Source organism: Pogona vitticeps, chromosome 2 (genome assembly GCF_051106095.1).
Source record: "Pogona vitticeps strain Pit_001003342236 chromosome 2, PviZW2.1, whole genome shotgun sequence".
Taxonomy (NCBI): Eukaryota; Metazoa; Chordata; class Lepidosauria; order Squamata; family Agamidae; genus Pogona; species Pogona vitticeps.
In genome coordinates, this window is record NC_135784.1 from 233,970,252 (window position 1) to 233,994,560 (window position 24,309).

At 40.2% G+C, this 24,309-nt stretch overlaps 1 protein-coding gene across 7 annotated transcripts in view; it reads right to left on the minus strand.

The window, feature by feature from the left end:
• Positions 1 to 6,460: 6,460 nt before the first annotated feature.
• CEMIP2 (cell migration inducing hyaluronidase 2) overlaps positions 6,461 to 24,309 on the minus strand; it is a 77,619-nt gene continuing 59,770 nt past the window's right edge. For 5 of the 7 annotated variants that reach the window (XM_078385076.1, XM_078385077.1, XM_072992211.2 and 2 more), the window contains 11 exons: positions 23,688 to 23,723; positions 22,978 to 23,133; positions 18,663 to 18,840; positions 18,327 to 18,542; positions 13,609 to 13,820; positions 12,430 to 12,612; positions 9,714 to 9,933; positions 8,968 to 9,066; positions 7,734 to 7,882; positions 7,274 to 7,377; positions 6,461 to 7,021 (listed from right to left, as the gene is read on the minus strand). In XM_078385076.1, coding sequence (XP_078241202.1) covers positions 6,825 to 7,021; positions 7,274 to 7,377; positions 7,734 to 7,882; positions 8,968 to 9,066; positions 9,714 to 9,933; positions 12,430 to 12,612; positions 13,609 to 13,820; positions 18,327 to 18,542; positions 18,663 to 18,840; positions 22,978 to 23,133; positions 23,688 to 23,723 — 1,750 coding nt within the window. In that variant the 3' untranslated portion in view covers positions 6,461 to 6,824. The remainder of the gene's footprint in view (positions 7,022 to 7,273; positions 7,378 to 7,733; positions 7,883 to 8,967; positions 9,067 to 9,713; positions 9,934 to 12,429; positions 12,613 to 13,608; positions 13,821 to 18,326; positions 18,543 to 18,662; positions 18,841 to 22,977; positions 23,134 to 23,687; positions 23,724 to 24,309) is intronic. The other 2 variants (XR_013541514.1, XR_013541513.1) reach the window with 1 other exon arrangement.

A 24,309-nucleotide genomic window follows, 5' to 3' on the forward strand; every position in this document is an offset into this window, starting at 1 on the left:
GTTGTATGCTGAATACTATTGTATGCTGTGGCAAAAGAAAAATTTCTTTTGTAAAAGTCTTCTTTAGAGACTTACTCTAGCCATTTTGTCACAAGCTTTAATCCCCAGGAGATAAGAGAGCAAAACATGGAAGAATATCGCGATGGAGAAAACTTTCCATTCTGACAGAAAAAGAACATTTTTCAACATACACATTCTTATGTCTCCTAAAGTGCCTGCCCACTTTGGTAGGGCTATTGCCCTAAAAGGCCCCCTACACTTTTTTAAAAAATAAAAGAGGGCTATTGGATCTAGTGGTAAATGCCTATTTACCACTAGGTCATGGAGAAAAGATACATTATGTGCTGTACCAGCAATGATATGCAGGGGGTTGGGAAAGGTCCACATCCCACAAAATCCACTTCTCACAAAAGCTAGTGGATTTTAAATGAATTAAGAGACGAGAAATGAAGACCAAGAGGGCTGAAGCGGCTTACAGAAAATACTGAGCCTCTTGAAAATAAAAAATATACTTGCAATGTATATACTATGATGTATGTGTGCAGGGCGGGTGGTCTCTTTAATTGGGTCCCTATGCACCCTTCCCTATTCCAGACCTCAATTTGGTGGTCATACCACAGCAGACGCTGGTTGCCAAAGTCAGGTGAAAAGTCCTAATCAGCCAGAGATTGCTCACAGGTTTCTTTGCTTTATCACTTACAACACCCTGGAAGCAATGCTTAAAAAAAAACACCAACTACACTGCTGTTTCCAAAATTTCCCAGCTAGCACAGCTATCCTAGATGGGAACAGTGTTTCCAAACTTTCAGTGCTTACACATTGTCCCAACCAAATATGTACAAATATTAGTTTTATTTTCAATTTCATTTCCTTCCAGTTTGTGAGCAAGTTACATTTAATCAATAACGTGCATCCCTGCTAAAATATAAGAAAGCATTTCCAGGCTAGAAATATCTGGAATACCAAATACCCAGAGGAGGCAAGAAAGTGCTTCCAAGGTTTGTTTATAAATCTGGATCCAATATATTACATTTAGACAGTTATTTGAATGTCGGGCTCTAGGCATCATACTTTGCTTCCTTGAGTAGTCAGAAGAGAAACCACAAAGTGCTATTGGCCCAAGAAGCAAAGTCAATATATAGTGGATAAGCAGTTGTTCACCCAGGTAAACTAGGAAAGAGCAGCACAAAAATGGTAAATGTGATATTTGAAATAAGGACAGTACAACATAACTCTTGCAAATTGCATTTACATTTCTGTTTCAAGCCCAGGGGAAAATGTTTAGTTGAGGCAACATGGATGTCTGAATGGCAAACCGGCTAGTCAATTTTTCTGAGATATGTTGGTGAAGATGTAATAGCTCTTAAAAGTGAGCTCAAAACCCCTTGTCCCCAGGGGGCAACCAAAGAAAAGTCAGACTGCAGACCCAATGAAGGGTTGCGTTGTCTGCAGAGCTAAAGTCCTATGGAAGAGACACAGTGTGGGTGTCGTTGCATCAATTCTGTTTAAGAATCATGTAACAGCCATGCTGGATCAACAAGAAGCCCTCTATAGTCCAATACATGATGGCAATAGTACCCTTCCACTTGTTTTCTCTGGGACAGAGAGGCACACTGTCTCTGATACTGAAGATAATACATAAGCATCACCACATATAAAAGAGGTTCCCTACCTGTAACTCTGGCTCTTCAAATAGTCCTCTGTGAATTCACACTAATGGGTTAATCTGCAGCTGAGCAGAGCAGTAACTTCCACAGCTTTAAGCACTTAAGTGCTGGGACCTCCCCTACACCTGGCTATATAACTCCGCCTCCGGCCCAGTGCTCCAGTTCTTAAAGAAATGGCCGCCACTGCCTTCCTCACCTGTTGCTGATTCTCCATACTGTCTCTGATACTGAAGATAATACATAAGCATCACCACATATAAACCTTAATAGCCTTATTCTCCATTAGCAAGGCCAGTTCTTTTCTAAAACAACCCAAATAGGTGGTTATCGCTAGCATCATTATGGTAGCACACTCCATAGTTAGAACTGACTTAGGGCTTTCAATGTCAGTATGATATATAAGGAGTGGCTTTAACAGTTGCACACCCTCAGTGAGTTTCCATGGCTGAACAGGGATTCAAACCCAGGCCTCCTCAGTCCTAGTCTGTCATTCAATCCACACCACCACATTAGGCATTCTCCATTGTGTCCCCTGGAAGAAGAACCAGTCTGTGTGGCCTTGGGCAAGCTGTGCAATCCCAGGGTGTCTCCAAAAGAAGGGAAGAGTAAATTATTTCTGAATAGTCTCTGCACAGAAAACCTCGGAAAGGGTCACTCTAAGTAAAAGTGGACTTGACAGCACACACAAATATTACTTTTAACTACAGTTTGAGCAACAGCTTGAGAACGTGCTGTACATCTAGCAGAAAAGCAAATTCTCACCTAGGCAACAATGTTTATGGACAACATTCTGTAGCTGCAGGAGTTACTGAAAATGACTTCAGTCTCCAGAGGATGATGGGCTGTCTTGTGACAGAAACCTATATATTGTGATGGAAATTGACTAATTCACTAATTGCTCTCTGAGGAGAGCTCGAAAATTCATTTGCAGACTTAGCAACTCCTAGAGGTTTAGGGTCTTTTTTTTCTGTTTTGGTACTCTAATTACCTACCTATCATATCGAGGAAAAGAGAAAGAGAGAAATTGCAACACAAAAGGAAGTTATCACCATGAATGATTTATTGGCAATGACTGAGGTAGCATATTGTGTAAGGCAACATGATGAACCAACTCAGCTTCTCTGTAATTCTTGCACAAAAGGCATGTTTGAGGGGGGAAAATACATATTTTATGAGTCATGTCTGCAAAAGCATATCTTATACTTTGCATTCATACTTGAATGGATTATCTGACTGAAAACATGCTAAGTGAGTGATATAAGGAATTATGATAACCAGTGGACAGATGGATAGAAAAGCAACCTTCAATTTTCTTTTTAGTTATACCTCTGTGCACTCCCAGCAACCTTTCTATGATGTAGAAGAGCTGGGAATCTGTATCCATTAATTACAATTGTTCCAATATCTATTATTTGATATTTTTCTGGTGTACTTTTAAAGTCTCCACATGGAATGCAGAGAGAGAAAGAGGGCGAGGGAGACGGAGAGGGAGATGGATTCCAATTCCTACCACAAATTAAAATATGAATCATATCCTTGCAGAAGAAAGCAAATACATAGATTTAGTATCTCATTTCCAACGTTTCCTCATTACTATTAGAAAACCATAGTTTCTGCCTCACAAAATGATTACCAAAGGGACAGGCAGGCACGATGTTTTTACTTCAGAGTTCTTCAGAGACAAGAGTCCTGTCACATCCTAAAGACTAACAGAATTAATTACAGCATAAGCTACTTGTAAGTATATCAAAAAGCTCTCCCATGTAGTTTGTGAAGTTAACAAAGTTCAGTTTTGGTTTGGTTTTGAGGCCATGGCAACCCTTGTAGTTGCACAGAGAATGTTTTTCAGAACTAGAAGGAAACAATATTACTGACTATAAATTTACATTCTAGGCATCCAGACACACTCTTTACATCTGGGACATCAGTACCTATTTAATTTTTAGAAAGCAAAGGAATTCTTTCTTCCCTCAGACTGAAATTAGAAGAACAGAAAAACACTCCCACTGCTGAACTGAAAGCTGTGAGCATGAATACAAGCACTGAATAATAAGCTTACCGGCACTTAAGAGAGGAAATAATGAGCTATGAATTCGAGTGAAGAATATTGCCCTGGGAAGTACTCACTCCTCTCATATGCATTTTTCAGTGAGAGCAGATGGGTTTTAGATGTTAAAAAAAAACAGAATTAACTTTAAGATTTTTCTTCTCTCCCCTACAAAGCTCCATACATAAATCCATACATCTGGCATGAAAATCCACGAAGTAGGATCCAAATCAATTTGGAAAGAATGGATGAGTTCCTTGGAAAACAGCATTAAAAGCTAAGTCAGTCCATAGTGAAAATATACTGCCCTTGGTTAGTTTAGCATCCCCAATCGAAACACTCGGAAGGCTGAGGGGATAGCAATGGAAGGACAATGGCCCTCACTGTCTGAAACAAGGATACATTTAATGCTCTCAACCCCTAGACTAGACACCACATTGCAAGAAAATGTTTAAAACTCTAGAAATTAGTATTCCATTCACACAAAGGAGAGGAGGATCGTATACAGATTTTTCCTTTCAACTTCACTGTTCTGCAAGCATTCTCAAAGGGCCCCTCAACCCTCGGAAATAGATTTAGGGGAGGCCACTGGAAAAATAAGCACATCCTGTTCCAAAACCAGAACTGTCTACAGGAAGGAAATCAGGGCTGAAGCAAAGATAAAGATGTGCTAAGATGTTCATCTTGTTCCTGTAACCTACTACCTTTCCTCAGTGTTGACACCTTCCTCTTCCGTTCGTTTGTATTTGTTCACTCTCATGGCAGAACGCCTATAAAAAGTAACTTTTTATTTGAGAATGGTCTGATACATACACTTTTTGCCACAAAAGTGAGTGAAGACCTAATTCTGAGATGGTGCAAGCAGCCTCATCTTTCCACAGAACTGCTGATTCAAATAGAAGAAGGGAGATGGGATCAAGCTCTTGAACTGTGGCCTGACTCTTGTCCATACCTGCCTCTCCAATGGTGCTCTTCCAGGCCAACTGCAGTGGGAAAAAAGCCTCTGGTCAAGGCCATTCTCTTTCACTCTCCCTTCCCAACAGAGTCAGGAAGGAAACTGGGAAAAGCAAAAGCAAAGTGTGCTCCTTATATACCGCCCCAAAGTGCTTAAAGTAGTCTCTGTGTTGTTTACAATTTAATTATGCAGGCTACACATTCCCCTCACACACAAGCTGGGTATTCAATTTACTGACTTCAGAAGGACAGAAGACTGAGTCAACCAAGCCAGCTACCTGAGCCCAGGATGGAATTCAGGTTCTGGGTAGTCTTCACTGCTGTTTAACTGCAGTGCCACAAAGCTCTTCTGCTTTGTCTAAAGTCCTCTCTTGCTTAGCTGCAAGAAGAAAATGGCCCTGAAAACAGAAAGCCAGCACCCCTTCTCTTCCATCTATTTGCTCTACGGGCAGGAAACAACACACATTGATGAAACCCAAAGTGCCTCCCTGATTTGCTCTTGTGCTGTCTTGGCCTAGAAGGAAAGATCAGTAAGGGGCTTTCTCTCACACCATAGGGAGCCCTCACAGCTTTTTGCTCATTGGCCCATGTGCCTTACAATGGAAGGAAAAGCTAAGAGTTAAGATTCATGGGCACTCCAAGAAACTGTGCAGAAGTCCTCTTCCTGTCAAAAGACACAGCTGGCCAACAGGAAAACACTTCCTCTAGTACAGTCAAAAGCCTGACCCTGTTTTCCCATCAGGCATTGATATTACTGCATTAGTAAATAGACTGTCCCTAGAACAATGAAACGGGGACAGAAATCCTCACATACTTCCTAACTATTTGCTGGTCTTGAGAGGTCCTTACAACCGATCTTGTTTTAGGAGGCATGCATCAACTGGACAGTTGTTACAGATGCATCTGATCCTGATCCCACTGATCTCAGTTCATAGCTAAGCAAAGCTACTGGGAAAACAAGCCACTGTATTAGTGGATGCATCACTGTACAAGCAGAGATTGGCTCCCCAAATATTTAATGCAACCACACAAATTTTGCAATGGGCTCTCAAAACTTTTGCGTAGGAAGCAAGAGATGCACTGTTAACATTAGTCAAATGTAAATTTTACTGCTATCATCAGTTTAAGTAAATTTAAGGTGAATGAATAGAGGGACGTGGTGGCGCTGTGGGCTAAACCGCAGAAGCCTGTGCTGCAGGGTCAGAAGACCAAGCAGTCGTAAGATCAAATCCACGCGACGGAATGAGCACCCGTCGCCTGTCCCAGCTCCCGCCAACCTAGCGGTTCGAAAGCATGCAAATGCGAGTAGATAAATAGGTACCATCTCGGTGGGAAGGTAAACAGCGTTCCGTGTCTAAATCACACTGGCCATGTGACCACGGAAAGATTGTCTTCGGACAAACGCTGGCTCTATGGCTTGAAGAGCGGGATGAGCGCCGCCCCCTAGAGTCGGACACGACTGGACAAAAATTGTCAAGGGGAACCTTTACCTTTACTAAGGTGAATGAATACATTGGCAAACTTCCCTCTATCTCATCAGAAGGCTTTAAGTCTTCTTATATATTATATGAACAGAGGGAATGCTACCAGAGCAACATTCATTGCCAGAGAAACCTTGAAACTGTACTTCACCCATCTATGAAGTATTTGCCCTGTCTCCTATATTCACTATTAATGAGAATAGACCACATATCTAAGTTAGAATGAAAGGAGAAAAAAGTAGCCAATTATAATGTACAAACTGGACTCTATATAATGCATATAGAAATAAGAGTTTTCAAAAACTTTCAAGTAAATCAAGGTGCAATGCTATATTTTCTGCCAAAATCTGCCAATGTAGCCAAAACTTCCAGCAATTTCTCTTCTGAAGAACACAACACCAAAAAAGAGTAGAAGACAAAAGGCTTTTTATGAGAAGTACAAATATTAGAAGCGTCCCCCACCCCCTAAAAACCTATATTTTAACAAATACTTTGATTCTTTAACATTTTGTACAATCCAAAGGTGCACAGACTGGCATTCAAGCATTCAGCGTAGGCATATGTCCATATCAAAACAGCAAAAGAATGTCCTTAGGATAAGAGTACATTTTCAAATCCCATAAAATAAATAAATTAGTTCACATTGTCTTCAGTGCTCACATGCACCTTAAATTTCTACTCTGTTCTTAGAGCCTGCTTTAAAAGTTCCATATCCTTTCGCCGACTAGTGTTCACTCTGGCACAACCATATTCTTCCAGCTGTAAAGGAATATACTTTTCAATTGGACCTAGGCCTTGCTCTGAAGAGTTGGTAAAGAACTTTATCCAAGATGGTTTAAAGTTTCCTCTGAATCCAAAAAAGGTAGTGTTCCCTGAAACAAACAAATGAAAAATCAAGAGAGAGAACAAGGAAGAGAGATATATTTCAGAACAAAATAGTCATAATCACTAAAAAAACTGAATCAATTTTTCTTTTTCAGAAAACAACCATAAAAATCCTACTTTCAGTCTTTGTCTGGAAAAATATCCAAATCAGTTAAACATAGAAAGAATTTAAGCAACATCTTAAGAATTCTACATCTAATAAAGGAAAGGTCACATTTTATGTGTAAGACAACACAAACCCATGTTCTGAAGACTTGCTGGTTTCGCTGCTCCCAGGGTCATTAAGGCTTGAGAAATGTTAAGATTTTTAATATTCCCTCTGGTGGTTAGCAGAACTATAGACCTAGTGGGAAAAAAAGACAATGAAGAATATTGGTCATAGTACACTTGTCTTTAGGTACTGTGATCAATCCATAATGATCAGAATCCTAATGAGCAGAATACAAATCCCTCCCTAGCCTGGAACATCCAGTTCTTACATCAAGAGTATAAGAACTATGATCATAATTTCAAGCACACAAGTCAAAGGATGTTAATAAGATACAGAAATATCATAATTCCCTAAAGCATTGTTCTATGGAAAACATTTAGCTATTATAATAGAGATCCTTTGAAAATGCAATGCAAAATAGCTAATGCAATTATTTTGGGGAAAAAATGCTATTAGCAAGCTGATCAGTTTACATTGTGTTAATATACCTTTGGGGAATTTGAGTTTTTATATAATCTTCGAGGTGCTTGATGTTTGCTTCAGGGAAAAATGTTTCCTTTGCTACTCTGCCGGTGCATGCATCAACGACTACCGTGAGTACACCCATACCTTTCAATGGAAACTTAACGCCATTAACCTGAAATGAGAGGCCTCATAAATAACATCCCTCCAACAGTAATTTGTAAATACTATAATCCGTTGAAAGTGGTGGCTCCACTACATTTATCGTAATTTGGCACACAAGACAGCAACAGTGTGTTTCTGGCAGATAACAGTTTGTTAACAATTTGTCTTTTTCTCAGATTGCACTCTGCTGACCAGTTTTCTGTGACCTTCCATGAACTCTGGCCAGGGCTCTTTTCTCCTCTTTGTGCTACTGAGACCACCGTCAAGTAAACTGTCAGTTCAGGTAAAAATAAAAAAGGTCACTGACACCTGCAACGGGTAATTCATTATAGAACTCTAGACCTTCTTTTGCTTAAGCTTATAAAAGGGATGGCATCAGCATTTTCAGTGAAGTATCTGTTCATCTTAACAAGCCTAATTAATTTATTTTCAAAAACTCACAACTAGAATAATCTACAGAGGCTTCCATTTCCCACATAAATAGGAAAAACCAAGCAACCAGAAGAACACCGCCAGTCTACTTCTTTTGAGTACTGAAGGACTGAAGAGTTTTTACCATTCCACCAATGAAAGACACATATAGAGCTATATGACATAAATACTAATTAAACTCCTACCCTCGAAGTCTGAAACATACTTTTACTCCCCAGCTCTATACTTAATCCCAAAGTGGAAAGTAGCAGCACACCAAGAATTAAAACTGCATCACCGCCTCTAACCCTTTGGAGCTGAAGTGAACAGAACCATAACATTGTTTCCCTTTTAACTGTAACTTTCAAAAGGCATTAATAAAGCATGTTGTTACTTGAGGCCAGGTATAGTTTCATTACTATGTAATAACATATAATTTATTTATTCCATTTATAGTTTACCAACAGCAACTAACAGGAATACTACAAGCAAAAAACCAAATCCACATTTCTTTGTTTTGCAAAAGCATTTTACACACTCTAATTATATTGTTAGCTGCTGCAGAATTTTGTTTTCAAAAGCTGAAGGGGTTATGATGGAGAGAAAGCATTACATTGCAATGACATAATTCTTGCATAAGTGAAGGCTTGTATGCCACAAGGAAGGTCATCAAAGAACACTTACTGAGATAAAAGATTCTTGGCTCTTTTGTGATTCTTGCCTATTGGGGGACTCTATTTTCACAAAGAGGTAGGTTTTATGAGGATCACTGGTAAATGCCATCTGAATGGGAAGGATACAATTCACATTTTAAAAGCAGGAAGTAATTAATAGCATAATTAGCACTTCAAGATACAATGACTAAAGCAGCTGACTGAAAAAATGTATTAACTACAAAATGAAAATCTGCACATATGACTTTTTAAAGTGAAAAGGTATAGTTGTTATATTGATGCACAGAAAAGCTAGTAAGTATAAGGCAAGATGGATTTTTCTCCTGTGAAATGAAAGGTAAGCTTTGAAACAAGTCAGAAAAGAAGCAATACAGCACAGAGTGATTTACAAGGAAGTGTACAGTCATCAGATTTTGCTACCTGACACAAAGGACAAGTAAAACTGAATGAACTGGATAATTTCTTGTTTCAGGATTGGCAATGGGAAACCATTTTCCACTGCCCTGCGGTAGCCAGCAGCCAGAGGACAGCCATGAGGAGCTGAGTGGAACACACAGTTCTGGCCTCCAACAGAAGGGAAAAGGCTAAAGGGCTCAGGAGGAATGGATGGAAGAAAGAAAGGTGCCACTGCCTTTCAGAATTTGCTGCCTGAGGTCATCATCTAACTGTGCCTAATACTAAGGCTGGGTTGGGCCAAAGGTAACTACAAGTAGCTTTAACAGTTCATGTACTCTTAAAAATATGATCTTTCCACACCTGAGTTGAGCCACATTTTTGACAGGAACCAGTTATTTTGGGAGGCATTCTTTTCACAACTGTTGGCTTCTGTGAATACTTTGGATAAGCTTTTGTCAAGCAGTTACTGACAGGCCGTGACTGAAAGGTGGCCTGAATCTTGACTCTTTCACATCCCTGAGAGGAACAGTAACTGTGGCCATCTCTGTGATATTTGGCTTGAAGAAACAAGAACAGCAACCTATGCGCATATGAAGGAAAAACAAGAACACAAAACAGAGCACATACAGTTACAAAACTACATGTGGTAGCACGGTAGTTTAATTCACAGAACTCCCCTCAAGCCATTTTTTAAACAAAAAAATCTGTTATAATCCCTGGGCAATTCTTCATCCAAACTGTGCCTAGCAAATACTGTATTTTTCCATGTATAAGACAACACTTTTGTCTAAAATATTTAGATTAAAATTGTGGGTCGTCTTATACACGGAAGGAGGGGAGAAGGGATCAAAGCACTTTGATCCCTGCTTTCCCCCTCCACTTGATCCCTGCCTTCCCCCTCCACTTTCTTTTGAAGAAAGTGCTTCCCCTTCCACTTTCTTCACAAAAGCAGGGAATTTTTCTTGGCAAGAAAGTGGAGGGGAAAAGCAGGGATCAAAGGGCTTTGATCCCTGCTTTCCCCCTCCACTTGCTAAGCCCCACTTAGGTTTCTTAATTTTGGGTTAGAAAACGGAGAGGTGTTTTATACATGGGGACATCTTATACATGGAAAAATATGGTAGACTTTATTTAACCCCATCCATCACATTTGGATTGCAGGAAAATTCAGAGTAGGAGGGCAGTTCCAATACAGTGGTGCCTCGCTTAACGATTTTAATTGGTTCCAAAAAAATCGCTATGTGAAAACATTGTTAAGCTAAACACCATTTCCCATAGAGATGCATTGAAAACCAGATAATCCATTCCAATTGGAACGGATTATCGTCATTAAGCGAAAATCGCCATAGGAAAAACCGTTAAGCGAAATGCGGTTCTCCAATTGAAATGCATCGAAGCCTTTTCAATGCATTTCAATGGGGGAGAAAAACATTCACAAAAAATTCAAAAAGACTCAGAACAAAGGCAAATTAATTTAACGAAGGTTTTATTAGGTGCACTAACAATTCCAAGCATTTTAAACATTTTTAAACATTTTAGAATATTTTAAAAATAGCGAAAACGGGGCTGTCAAAAATCGTTAAGTGAAACAAGGGGACCAAAAACCTAATCGTTATGCAAAGCATGGTCCTAAAATCATTAAGCGAAAATCGCCCATAGGAAAAATAGTTAAACAGAGCGCAAGATCACTCTGAAAAAGCCATCGTTAAGCGAATTTTTCATTATACGAAGCAATTGTTAAGCGAGGCACCACTATATTGCTCTTATGTATGGCAAATATAAACAGACATCTCCTTCCCACCCCCTCAATCACCCTCCTAGTGAATACAAAAGCTCTTTCATTTGTGCTAGATTTTCAATATAAGAAAATGAAATAAGGGAAAATTAAGTGACTTTGTGCATACCTATTTGCTTTGCACATAAAATTATCTGCACCAGGACTCGTAATTTATTCAGAACTTTTAGGTGTGCAATGTGCTTAATTATGGATCAAGTCATCTTCACAAGAACCCCACTATCTATCAATTCTGGTGTTACATAAGGGATCTTTTCTCTGCGATCAGACTACTTAAGTATCCAGAAGAGATGAGAAACAGTCCAACTGGGCATTTTAGTCTCCGTATGTACATACATATACAGAAAGAAGAGTCTTTCAAAAAGACAAAAATGCTATCTTTCCTGTAACTCTTCTTTGTGCAAATGACGAAATTTGCACTGGGCAGGCCAGAGGGGTAAGAAAGGCAGGACGTGATTTATAAAGGTTGGTTATTTCCTTTATCTATACTTCAATGAACGAATGAACACTGGTACAAGACCTCTGCAGAAGGTCCTAAGATATATAATACAGCTCCTGAGGGCTTCCCCTGGTAGGCCCAGTCTACTCCCCGGGAAAGCCTGAAGGCACAGACTGCGGTGGCAGGGGACCCCCAGGAGGTCTCCGATGGCGGCGGGGAAGCCCTGTGAGCTTCCCCACCGCCATTGGAGACCTCCCTGGGAGTCCCCGCCACCACGATCGGCGCCTCTGGAGGTCTTAAAGGGCTTTCCCCCCGACATCGGAGGAAGCCCTTTGAGACCTCTGAAGGCAAAAAGGCAGGGGGAAAGAGCTGGAAATTCAATGTAATGCCTGTGACATCTCTCTTATGACACCTTTATGCAGTACACAACTTTACTTTGAGCAAACATCGAACTCTCCCACATATTTTTGTAACATTATGTTTGATAAGCAGATATTTTACCTTTAACACTTGCACAGAGAATGCTGTGCCTTTTTAGCAGGCCTAATAAGGGTAACCCCACAAAATGAATTTTGGTATTTGTCTTATGACTAATGTGGCTTCTGCTGCATCCTGTTTTTCATCTATACTCAAAACAGCTTACATTACAGTAACCTTTGGAAATGTGACAACTTGACTAACTACCACAATCATTACCAAAAACCACAGAAATTGCTATTTCGGAATTACATTAATGGCACAACTTTCCACACTCAAAGAACCAGGCCAATCACTATTTTTTTTTGCAGATGAAACAATGCTTAGCTCTACTACATCTTAATACTTTATTATTATAAATTATCTACCCAGTGCTGTTATCAAAATAAAAAATTTTCTCTGTTCGAGTCTTCTGCAGTTCTGCCATAGAAGAAACAGGAGCATAGTATTCCACATTATAGTAAGCGGAGGCCTGCCTTTGGAACACATCAAATGTTACTTGGAAAGTGGTGTCTGGTGGGTAACAGAGGCCAACCCGAATCCAGTCATTCCTGAAAATAGAACAAGACAAAAACGTCTTCATCCACCTGAAAAACAGGGGCTAGCCATAAATGAAGGCATGGGTTTATCCAGCAACTGTGTGAGAGACAACTGAAGCCAAGAGTTTCTAATACTGTGTCCACAGATTAAAACTACCTGTTTGAATATTCAGTGTACAGTGGTGCCTCACACAACAATGTTAATTGGTTCCAAAAAAAATCAACGTTGTGTGAAACATCGTTCTGTGAAACACCATTTCTCATAGGAATGCATTGAAAACCGGTTAATCCGTTCCAATTGGAACGGATTGCCATTGTTCAGTGAAAATCCCCACAGGAAACATCGTTGAGTGAAACAATGTTTCCTATATTGGAATGTATTGAAGCCGACTCAATACATTTCAATGCCTTTGCGAAGTCCTTTTTCGCTCCTGTAAAAGTGTCTTACAATGTTTGGACGCTGTTTTAAATGATTGGAAACCATTAGACAGACCATCCAATGGTTTCCAATGGAGAAAATTCAAAAAATCATCATAAATTAACGAAGTGTCAGAACAACACCAAAATCAGTTTGCATAGGTTTCAGGAGGTGGACTAACCATTGCAATCATTTAAAACAGCGTCCAAACATTGTAAGACACTTTTACAGGAGCGAAAATGGAGATCGTTGTGTGAAAATCCCCCATAGGAAACATCGCTGTGTGAGGCAGCAAATTTAACAGAAAAAGGCATCGTTGTGTGAATTCATCGTTGTGTGAGGCACTCGTTGTGCGAGGCACCACTGTATTTTGGTTATAAAGACTGAAACAAAAGTAACATTCTTTGCATTACAGGTAAGGTAAAACCATAGTACAAAACCTAAAATAATTGAAGTTTATATCTAAATCTTAATGGTGTCATGCTGTTTCAGGTAGACAGATCTTCATATAACACTTCTGATTGCATATAAATTCCAGCTGACTTCTGTTTTGTTTTTAAATTCAAAACTGATATCAAAGGTGAACATACTTGTTGAAGTTAATGAGGTACAGGAATGTTGTTTGTGGGGCTTGACCATTCCAATGTATTGTATAACCCTTTTGAAGCATCACAACAGGCTGGTACTGCTGGAAGTCAGCTTTCTGATTATTAATACCGCGCAGTATCATTGGGTTGGAAGGATATTCATCCCGTACCATAGTCATGGTAAGATTCTGTGGATTCCGTGTCTGGATATAGATCTAAAAGACAGCAGAAAAAATGGAAAGAGTAAGTAATAAAAGAGATGATGACCTCATCAATTGGAAATACAACTGAAAAAGTCATAGATACCGTACTTAAGGGACGTGGTGGCGCTGCGGGCTAAACCGCAGAAGCCTGTGCTGCAGGGTCAGAAGACCAAGCAGTCGTAAGATCGAATCCACGCGACGGAGTGAGCTCCCGTCGCTTGTCCCAGCTCCTGCCAACCTAGCGGTTCGAAAGCATGCAAATGCAAGTAGATAAATAGGGACCACTTCGGTGGGAAGGTAACAGCATTCCGTGTCTAAGTCGCACTGGCCACGTGACCACGGAAGAATGTCTTCGGACAAACGCTGGCTCTATGGCTTGGAAACGGGGATGAGCAGTCGAAACGGAGAGTTGAACACGACTGGACAAAAATTGTCAAGGGGAACCTTTACCTTTACCTTTACCGTACTTAATCCCCATGTCAGGTGCTAGAGAAAATCCAATTAAGTTTCGATAGATAAAAAAATCCAATCAATTAGCTAGAACCAACAGCAACAACTTTGGATGAAGAAAACAACTGTTTATGCTGAGACTCATACTATATTGCTAAACGTGAAATATGAACAATGATTCAGTGGTTGAAATCCTTTGCTTAGCATAATAAGTTGCAACTAGAGTAGGCCCACTGAATCAATGGACTTTACAGAGGAGCTGACTAACCAAATCCCCACTGATTCAATAGGCATACTATTGAATAGGCCTACTTGTGGTGCCCCGCAAGACGACTGTCTCACCGGATGAAAAACTCGCTAGACGAATGGGTCCAGCAAGGGTTTTGGTGCCTCACAAGATGATTTTGCCTATGGCCCTATTTCGCAAAACGAAGCCCTGGGAAGCTTCTGAAAGCCGTGCTTTGCTGGGGGGGAGAGAGGTGTGTGTGCTCTTCTTTGCTCCCGCCCCCCTCCCTGCCTCACAGCTGATCATTGCAGGGTGTCAGAGGCTTCTCCAGGCTTTCCCAGCATGTAAACAGGCAGTGGAAATGCACTGAGGTAGCCTCTGAAAGTGGTGTTTTGCCATGGGGTGGGTGGCAGGGGCAGGCCCACCCCCCTGCACCCCCCCTGTGGCAAAGCACTGCTTTCAGAAGCCTCCTGGGGCTTGTTCAGGAGTGGAAAAGCACCCGGGAGGCTTCTGAAAGTGGCGTTTTGCCCTAGGGGGTGCATGGGGTGGTGGGCCTGCCCCTGCCACCCACCCACCCCTGGCAAAGCACCACTTTCGGAGGCTTCCTCGGTGCATTCTCACTGCCTGTTTACCTGCTGGGCAATCCTGGGGAAGCTTCTAAGACCCAGTGCCGATCAGCTGTTAGGTGGGGAGAGGGAGGGGAAAGGAGCGGAGAAGAGCACAAAATGGCTTGGGCTCCCTGCTGGGTGCCGGCTCTGAGCTGTTTGGCGCTCTTTTTCCTGCTGTTCTGGGGCTACCAAGGCAGTGTGAGGAGCCGGACTCAGTCTACAGTACCTGGTAAGTGACTTTATTTTAAATTTTTTTTGTTTTGGACTTTTCCCCCCATAGGAACACATTAATTAAATTTCAATGCATTCCTATGGGAAACCGTGCCTCGCAAGAAGAAATTTTCGCTAGATGGCATTAATCATGCAACAGATTAATTTCATCTTGCGAGGCACCACTGTACTCTAATTGCAGCTTACTACGCTAAGCAGCAAGAATTCAGCCAGTTTCTGTATGAGCTGTGGAACTGTGTTCATCCTCCTTGGATACGGACTCTCTTCCATCTCCTGCTCAACATTATTCATTTGCCATTATGAATAACACAAGAAACTACAGTTTGACTAAATTTTTGAGTCAAGGATAAACTTTAACTATGGACAACACCAATTTATACAAGCATGACAAAGCTACAGTTAATGCTAGAAACAGAATATGAGAGTGAAAGAGAGCATGTGAACCCCTTGGGCTTTATCTAATCTTCCAAACCATGATACGTTGGAAGAAGTCAATATAAACAGAATGCCTCCTCTATATGGAACTGTAGAGTACTGTTCATATACCACTTCATACACAACTGCCTTGCAGACCAGGTAGATAAGAAAAAATGATGAAATGTAGCATATCATCACATACTTAAAGAAAAAAGTGTATTGTCTTCCCTCTCTCCCTGTCTATGCAAAAGGAGAATGGGGCTGGCTCGGCGAGGATCAGATCTGCCTGGTCCCAAGAACTGGAAACCTTATAATGAAACTGTATTTCACCACATTCAACAAGAAGGGGAATCCACACTACCTTCCCACATTTAATCATACATTCATCCATTCAAGCCCTTTACAATGCTTCCAAAAATTAGTCAATATATTGTTTAAGCACACAAGAAAGTATTTACTGTTAGTTTTTGGTGTGAAAATTAAATGGGGAAGATATTTTGAAAGTTCAGCTGAAGTACTGGTCTGCTAGCTTTCAAGCCTAACAGAATATTAGAGTAGACAATGTCTAAATGGGCAGCACATAAGTGCAAAAAAGAGCATTTTTAAAAAATTTAACATATTTTTACCTTGCCTTTCTTCTTTAAAAAGAACCCAAGGCAGATTACATAATTAAAAGACAATATTTGTAGCTAAAAACAGTAAATATACAAGTACTAAAAATGTTCAAACACATACAATCTAATAATGTATACTTTAATAGACTGTAGGCACAGAATGCATTATTCATTGAGATAAATTTATTGTTGTTTATGTGATTGTGTGGATAACTGGGTTATGAGTTGTGAATTATAATCTCTGTTATTGATCCTGTTTTTATTTTAAGGACCATCAATTTTTTTAACAAAGATATAAGTTGTAGCCCCCTCCTCCAGACCATGAAATGCACAGGATGAACTTGAAGGAGTAATTCTGGCTCAGTCTAGTTCACAGGATTGTTGTGAGAAATATAGTGGCGAAGAAGAGAGCTGTGTTTCACTTGAATACATGGACATAAAAGGCAGCATATAAACTAAATTTAAATAAAATAAAATAAACAACAACAACAACAACAACAACAACAATGGCAATTCTGCCCATTCTACACAGTGCTTCTTGTGCATACTACTGATGTATAGCTGTGGATGCATGATCAACAGGTATGCATAGGCTGGGTGATGGAATGATTGGAGGATGACTGATGGAATGTTAGGTGCAGGGCTGAATGCTGATTGGTTGGTGTGTCTGAAATATGAAGGAAGGGATGTTATGCACAGTGGCAGTTAGGCACTTAGCGAAAGAGTTTGTTCTGGGGTAGTCAGAGGAAGAAGAATCTGTTTAGAGACTCTGTTGTGTAGAATCCGTGGGAACAGTTAATCCTGACCTTGGACATAGGAGAGTGGTCTGGGTAAAGTATGTGTGAATATAGTCAATGAATATAGAATCAGAGTTGTTTTTCTCAGCAATTTTAATACTGCATAATTACTGTATTTTTCACTCCATAAGACGCACCTTTCCATAAGACGCACCAATTTTTTAGGAGAAGAAAACAGGAAAATATAATCTGTTTTCTTTCCTCCATAAGACTCACAGACTTTCCACCCCCCTGTTTTGTGGGGGGAAAGTGCGTCTTATGGTGCGAAAAATACGGTACCTTTCCCCCTTTCTCACATACCTGTCCATTCCAAGTAAAATAATTTTGTTTGCTCTAAATACAGCTCTTTATATTACAGTGGACCCTTGACTTACAGACAGCTTGACTTACAGACTTTTTGAATTACAGACTTCTCTGGCCGCAAAATTTAGGTTTGACTTGCAGACTGAGAATTGACTTACAGACCAGAAAAAAACCAAAATGGAACAAAAATGGCCTGTTACGGGATTAATCGGTTTTCAATGCACTGTAGGTCAATGGAGACTTGACCTACAGACTTTTTGACTTGAGAACCGCCTTCCACTACGGATTAAGTTCTCAAGTCAAGACCCCACTGTATTTAAGTATAGTTTTACTAAAGAGCATTGAATGGCCAATAATAGTATAGCACCCATGTCTGTGCAGGCCACACAGAAGAAGAAGCGTCTTCATTAATTGAACCTTTTCACTCAACAATAAATTGAAATATAAAAACCAGCTGCGGCAAGATGGCTCTGGCTATGTGGCACACTTAAAGAGGCAATCCCAAATACTGAAAAAGGTTTGAGGGTTGTTGTCCCTAGGCAAATACTAAACTTGCAGTGTAAATGAAAGGGTGGTCGGAATGACTACCTGTGAACTTTGAGAAAGGATGCCTCCCCAAAGACATTGCCCTAACAAATGGATAAATGGCATTCTGCATGAAAACCACCACAGGGCAGGAATATTGGGTATATGTATTATTTTGTTAGACAGAAAGTGAACTGAAGAGACTGAATCTGAATACAAACAAAAATACAAACAGTTCTATTATAATTTTGTAAAAATAATAGGTTATGTAAAGCCAAAAAAAATTTGCTGTTCAAATCTTGTGCACATTATGAAACACACACGCAACGAATGGTATCTCTTTTAACCTGAGCATAGGTCCCACTGCAGACCACTCCATTCCACTTTGTAACATTAATGCAATCTGGATGTCGAATCAGATAGTTATCTATTCTGCCAGCATAGGTATCCTTGTATTCAGTCACAGATCCATCTACATCATGGAATATTGAGTTCTTGTCACCATCTAGATCAGCCTCTTCAAACCAAGGGCCAGGCTTGCCAAAAAAGACTTTCAGAGACACCTTACAAGACAAGAAGAATATTAATTAATTAATATCTTGCCATTAATTAGCCCAAAACTATCTTCAAGCAGACATCGCTTCCCCATCTGGAAAAAGCAAATGGCAATCACCAAAACTTACATTTTCACCAAATTTCACCAGGGAAATGTTGTTTTGAGGAGTAATTTGCCAAGTGTTTTTCATTAGGAATCCAATGGCGCTTGTGAATCTGTCTGGAGTTGGCAAAAAACTGTTAAACGTGCATTTGGTGAGCCGGATAGGTCCATCATAAATCTGAAAGCCTCTGATTGGATAAGTCCTATTAAAATCCAGAAACATATTGAAAGACACTTTTAACCCATACATACTCACAAATATAGGTACTGGCAGATGAGCTAAGTACAAATAACAGTTACATTTAAGTAAATACACAGCAGTCTCAACTGTAAATGTTAAATATTCATGACCTTAAGGCCACTGAGACAGTTTTTAACATACGACAATCATGTTTGTATTCTTCATTGCATGCCAAGTCATACAACCGTTAAATGTTAAAGAATGAAAGTGAAGATTCTTCAACTAGTGCCAGCTGTCACAGATGTTTCATATATGTGGAAATGCTAAGAAATTTTTTTACTGTATGTCTATTAAACCTACATAAGCAGTTCATGAGGAAACCGAACCAAGTTTGTTTGGTAAGTTACAAATTTTAAAAATTGAACTTACATAAAAGAAAGGGTACAACGGATTCAGTATTTAATACTTTTCTGAAGTGGATATGGACCAGCACTTTCTATGTTAGCCAGGCAGTTGCAAGAACTATTTGGGATTACGGTCTCATGAAATAATAAGTAGAGGCTTGCATTTGATGCTAAGCCTGAATAAGGCATAAGAAATAATTTTTATTTTTATTTATTTATTTTCCAATTTTTACCCCGCCCTTCTAAATTCAATGAATTTACTTTGGGCGGCTTACAAACAAATTCCCCACTGTCTCTTACAAACTGATTTCCCACTGTCTCTGCCTTCTAAGTTTGTCTGATTTACATTCCAAGAGTCTGTCTCAGAATGATCTCATGCTATTCCCTATTACTATAGATGTATCTTGGTAAAAGCACCAGCCAAGCTTATCAGAATGGTACTCAGAAAGGGAGATATGACTATGCTCAGTTAAATGCTCAGTCTAAAGCAGGTGAAATACATGCCTCATATTCTGGGTGAATCTTCATTCTAAAACAAAAAAATTCATCTCACAATTCACTGCTCAGATTTACATTGTTTAATTTCCCACTGTGTTTAATCCCGCAGTGGGACTCTAGTCAAACAGAAAGATTTAGAGAGATAATTATTGACTCTGGCCACACCACATTTAAATGAAGATCTATTTGCAATTTAACCCAAGGTCTCAGCACCGACTCTAAAAATTTAAAACTGCACAAAAATGTTAATGAGCACGCCACACACAAACCATATTTGACTACAGAAATTTTCATTAGAGTTGCTAATAGACTCTATCTTCTTTTTTCCCTTCTTACTCTTCCCACTTGTCCTAAGGACAGGTGTGGATAGCTGAATCATTCATAGCTGCATATTTTTTTTAATGGAGAAAAGTACTGAGGGGAAAGAAGTGCCAATTAGTAAATGGATTTTAGTTCAGCTTTTGGACTGCCCTGCCCTGTCTAACCCAGCTTATTTCTAGTCTACTAGTTAAACTAATGTGGTTACCACAGGGCTTGTCACTCTGATAAATTAGTGTGCTCAACACTTCCAAAAGGCTGTCTGAATATGACTTTAACACAAATATAAGGAATATATTCTTACTACTGTAAGAAACATGGAAACCTGCCTTATACTGAGTCACACCTTTGCTCCCTCTAACCCAGTACAGTTAACTCCTATTGGTAGAAGATCTCTTCACTATGCTGAACACAACTGACCTTGTTTGATTTCAGAAGTTAAGAAGGGCTGCACCTGGTTTGTTCTTGGATCAGAGACCACCAGAGAATGAGAAGGAATCCTCCTTGAAATGCTGGAAGAGCTACAGTATCCATTCTACGCTAAAGGTCTGAGCCAGTATAAAGCAGGTCCCTGTGTTCTACCAATCCTGAGCTGAACGTGCCCTTGAGAACAAGCAGAACACCACTCAGCTTGGTAGATCAGTCAATTGACACCAGCATCTCAGTGGTGCCAAAACTGAGTCTTTTTATTGGCACTTATCCAGTTCATTACTGTGCTGAGGCACTGATGCAAACCACCTATAGCTTCATCTGGATCAGTGCAGAGGGAAGGCCATGCCAACTGCATATTGCTGACACATCAGCTCAAATCTGCAAAAGACCTTTTGCACTGATGTTATACACAATGGGAGATTAAGCTGAGTTATATAAAACATCACAGTGTTAGCTTTCAAGTGGTATATCTGTGAAGATTCTTAGTCATCCAGGTGAGGTTATCTGGAAGCTATGTCACGGCAACTGGACTTCTTTCTTAGTATATGTGGTCCAATGCAAAGAGGAGTGTTCGGAGCTCTACATTGGAGAAACCAAACAGCCACTAAACAGGAGAATGACCCAGCACAGGAGGGGCAATGAACGGCTCAGGACCACAATCAGCAGTGTTCCTTCATTTAAAGGACAAAGGACACTTATTGGATGACCAAGATGTACTCATTTTGGATAAAGAAGATCAGTGGTTTGAGAGAAGGATGAGGGAGGCCATACATGCATATATAGAAAATCGTTCACTCAACAGCAATGGAGGCTTTAGATACAATCTGTCTCCTATTTATCATGCTGCCCTTTCATGCATCCCCACAAAGATCAGGACCACACACCAGAAAGACCATTGTTAATGACTGTTAACGGCCCATGACAATGGGTGGAGAAGGACTGCAGAAGTGAGATTTTCACTCACCCCCCCCCAGTCCTTTGTCCATCTAATAAGCCTATTCAGACCAGGGGGAAATGAAACCAACATGGAGCATATACCAGGGGTCTCCTACCAACTCTCCTCAGACTGAAGAAGCTACTTGGACGAGTAGCTAAACATTTCAACCTAATAAGAAATAAGTCCACTTGCCATGACTCAACTTTCAAGTGGTGAAACACTAATCCTCTCCCCTAATCTGTACATTTGGGCTCCACCAACCAAGTGGAAATGTAGCCACTGCAATGCAGAAACTTCCAACCTCCAAACTAGTGAATCCATACAGAAATATTCCATGGCCAATGATATCAAGAGATCCAGGAGAATCAACAGGTCACACTTCTTCGACTTTCTCTTGGCCATGTTTATCGCACAAGGGCACTCAAGGCAGCTTCCATTCCAGAACTGTGCCTGAAGCCCCACTATAACAGACCTAGAAAGTCAGTTCCATCCTTAAGCAGAACCGGATGTTGATTTAAATAGTTTGTTAAAGAAGAGAAAGTTAGATGATGGTTTTGGTTTCATTTTATTCTTTAATGTCTTATACAGTGGTGCCCCGCTTGACGACAATAATCCGTTCCAGGAAAATCGCTGTTAAGCAAAATCGTTGTCAAGTGAAAAAAACAACAACCATTGGAATGCATTGAAAAACGGTTAATGCGTTCCAATGGGGAAATACTTCCTCGTCCAGCAAAGATCGCCCATAGAGAACCGCCAATCAGCTGTTTAAAATCGCTGTCTTCCAAAGCTTCTGTCCGGAAAACAGCTATTTTGTGAAGGGAGAGAAGCCATTTTGAGAAGGGAAGCCATTTTGTGGAGCTGGAAAAAACATCGTTTTGCGAACAAACGGTTCGTGAAGCAGGCACCTAATTGACGTAAAGCGAAAAAACCCCATAGGAACCATTGTTTTGTGATCACTATAGCGATCACAAAAACTCATCGTCAAGCGATTTCATCGTCAAGCAGGGACGTCGTCAAGCAGGGCACCACTGTACTTTGATACCAGATTTTGTCATCAACATTCCCATCAGTGCCTCTTTTAAAAAGACTGCTCCATCTCTCAAGATAAAAAAAGTACAATTTTCTGGATACAGATGGAAAACCGAATCCTATTAAATACCATAAACCAAGATTAGCAAGAGTCAGTACTAGCATCCAGTGTTGGCTGGATTTGGCATAGCATGCTATCCACATCTTCAGGTCTTGGTAACTGAAAACTAGCCAGTTAAAACAGGACCAGATAGTGTGCTGGTCACTTTCATGGCTGAAATTGAATGAACTATGGAATTGTGATGCAATGGATGCAACTGACCCTACTTTAAAAGTGTATTGCACATTTGTTATGCTGTGCTATCGCAGCTCCCTCTGCACATCTCAAGGACAGTTTGTAACAGGCCTCTAACCACTCAGAAAATCTCAGCTGTAAGAAACTGAGAAGATGCAATAGCACTGGAAGAAAACTCTCTCTTTACTGCCACAGCATAGATGTGAAAAGGAGTTCTAACTTGTGTTCAGGGCATAGTATGCTTACCGGTTTCTAGGCAGAGTACGAGTTTTATTGTTTACTCCTCCAGTCCCCCAGTATTTGTTCTGACCTCCTAAAAAGCCATAATTCTTGCTTTCACCAATAAACAGAGAATCCAAGAGTTGCTGACTGGAGCCCTCATCACTTGGGAAGCTTCCATCACTATGAAAAATAAAGTCAGAAATCATGTTCAGCCAAGGTGGCATAACAGCCACATCTTTCTAAGAGGCAAATATTTTGTCATTTTGTATTATATGCTCTTCTGGAAAATTTAAAAACATGGTCATCTTCACTCAAAAACTAGTTCATAGCATGCCAATCGGGTGATGGTGGAATCCAGCTCTGCTGCAACATTCTGCACAGCTGGCTCTCCCAAAACATTTCTGCACCTTGGGCTGTTCTCTTTCATCTCATCCCATGAGCTGCAGCAGTCAGAATTACCCGACTAGGATGGAAGAGACAAACCCTACCCAATGAAGAATCTTACTGAGTGACCTCAGACCGCACATGGTCTCTTAGTCTAATCCACTGCACAGGGTTGTTGTGGAAATGAAACTGGGAAGGAGGATCATGTGCACATCACTTTGATCTCTTTGCAAAAACAAAAGGTGGGATAGAAGCACAATGAATAATAAATAGATACATATGCTATCAAAACTCTCAAAATACATGACTGGTTCCGACATATACTGAAATTAAGACAATGCAGCACTAACCTGGCAAAGGTTAAACCTATTCCATTATCAGCAAACCTAGAAGAGGTAAAAGAGAAAGAGAGAGAGAGTCAGAAGGAAGTGGCTTTTGATTATTCAAACATCAGGGAGAAAAAGACACATTACAATAAACACACTTTTGAAGAAATAACATTTAAACTGGCCTCTTCTATTTGAAGAAAAAATAGCTGCAGAACTGTGATCTAGACTGGGGTATGGTACATCTCAAACCGGAGCCCCAAAATGGCATCTTCCCACCTCCTGCATCTGCAACAAAATGGCTAGTTTAAAGAAGCATTAAAAGGGTTCTTTATAGTAGAGATGGGAATGAATCAGAAAAATTGTGATTCATTTTTGTTTGTGCTTTGTCAACAAAACAAATCACAACATACAAATGTACAATTTTTTTTCTGATGAATCAATTTATTAATTCATTGTTGACTATAAAATCCTATGGAACCCCACCCCAAAGTACCTAGAGACAACAAATTCACTTCTACTGACTCTCCTTACAATCCCTCCAAGTTTGGTGAAGACTGGATTTCAGACATCCAAGTTATCACTGACAGATTAGGTTTCCCCAAGCCAGGTGCTAAAGGGCACTTCCCCCCCCCCCCACCAGGAA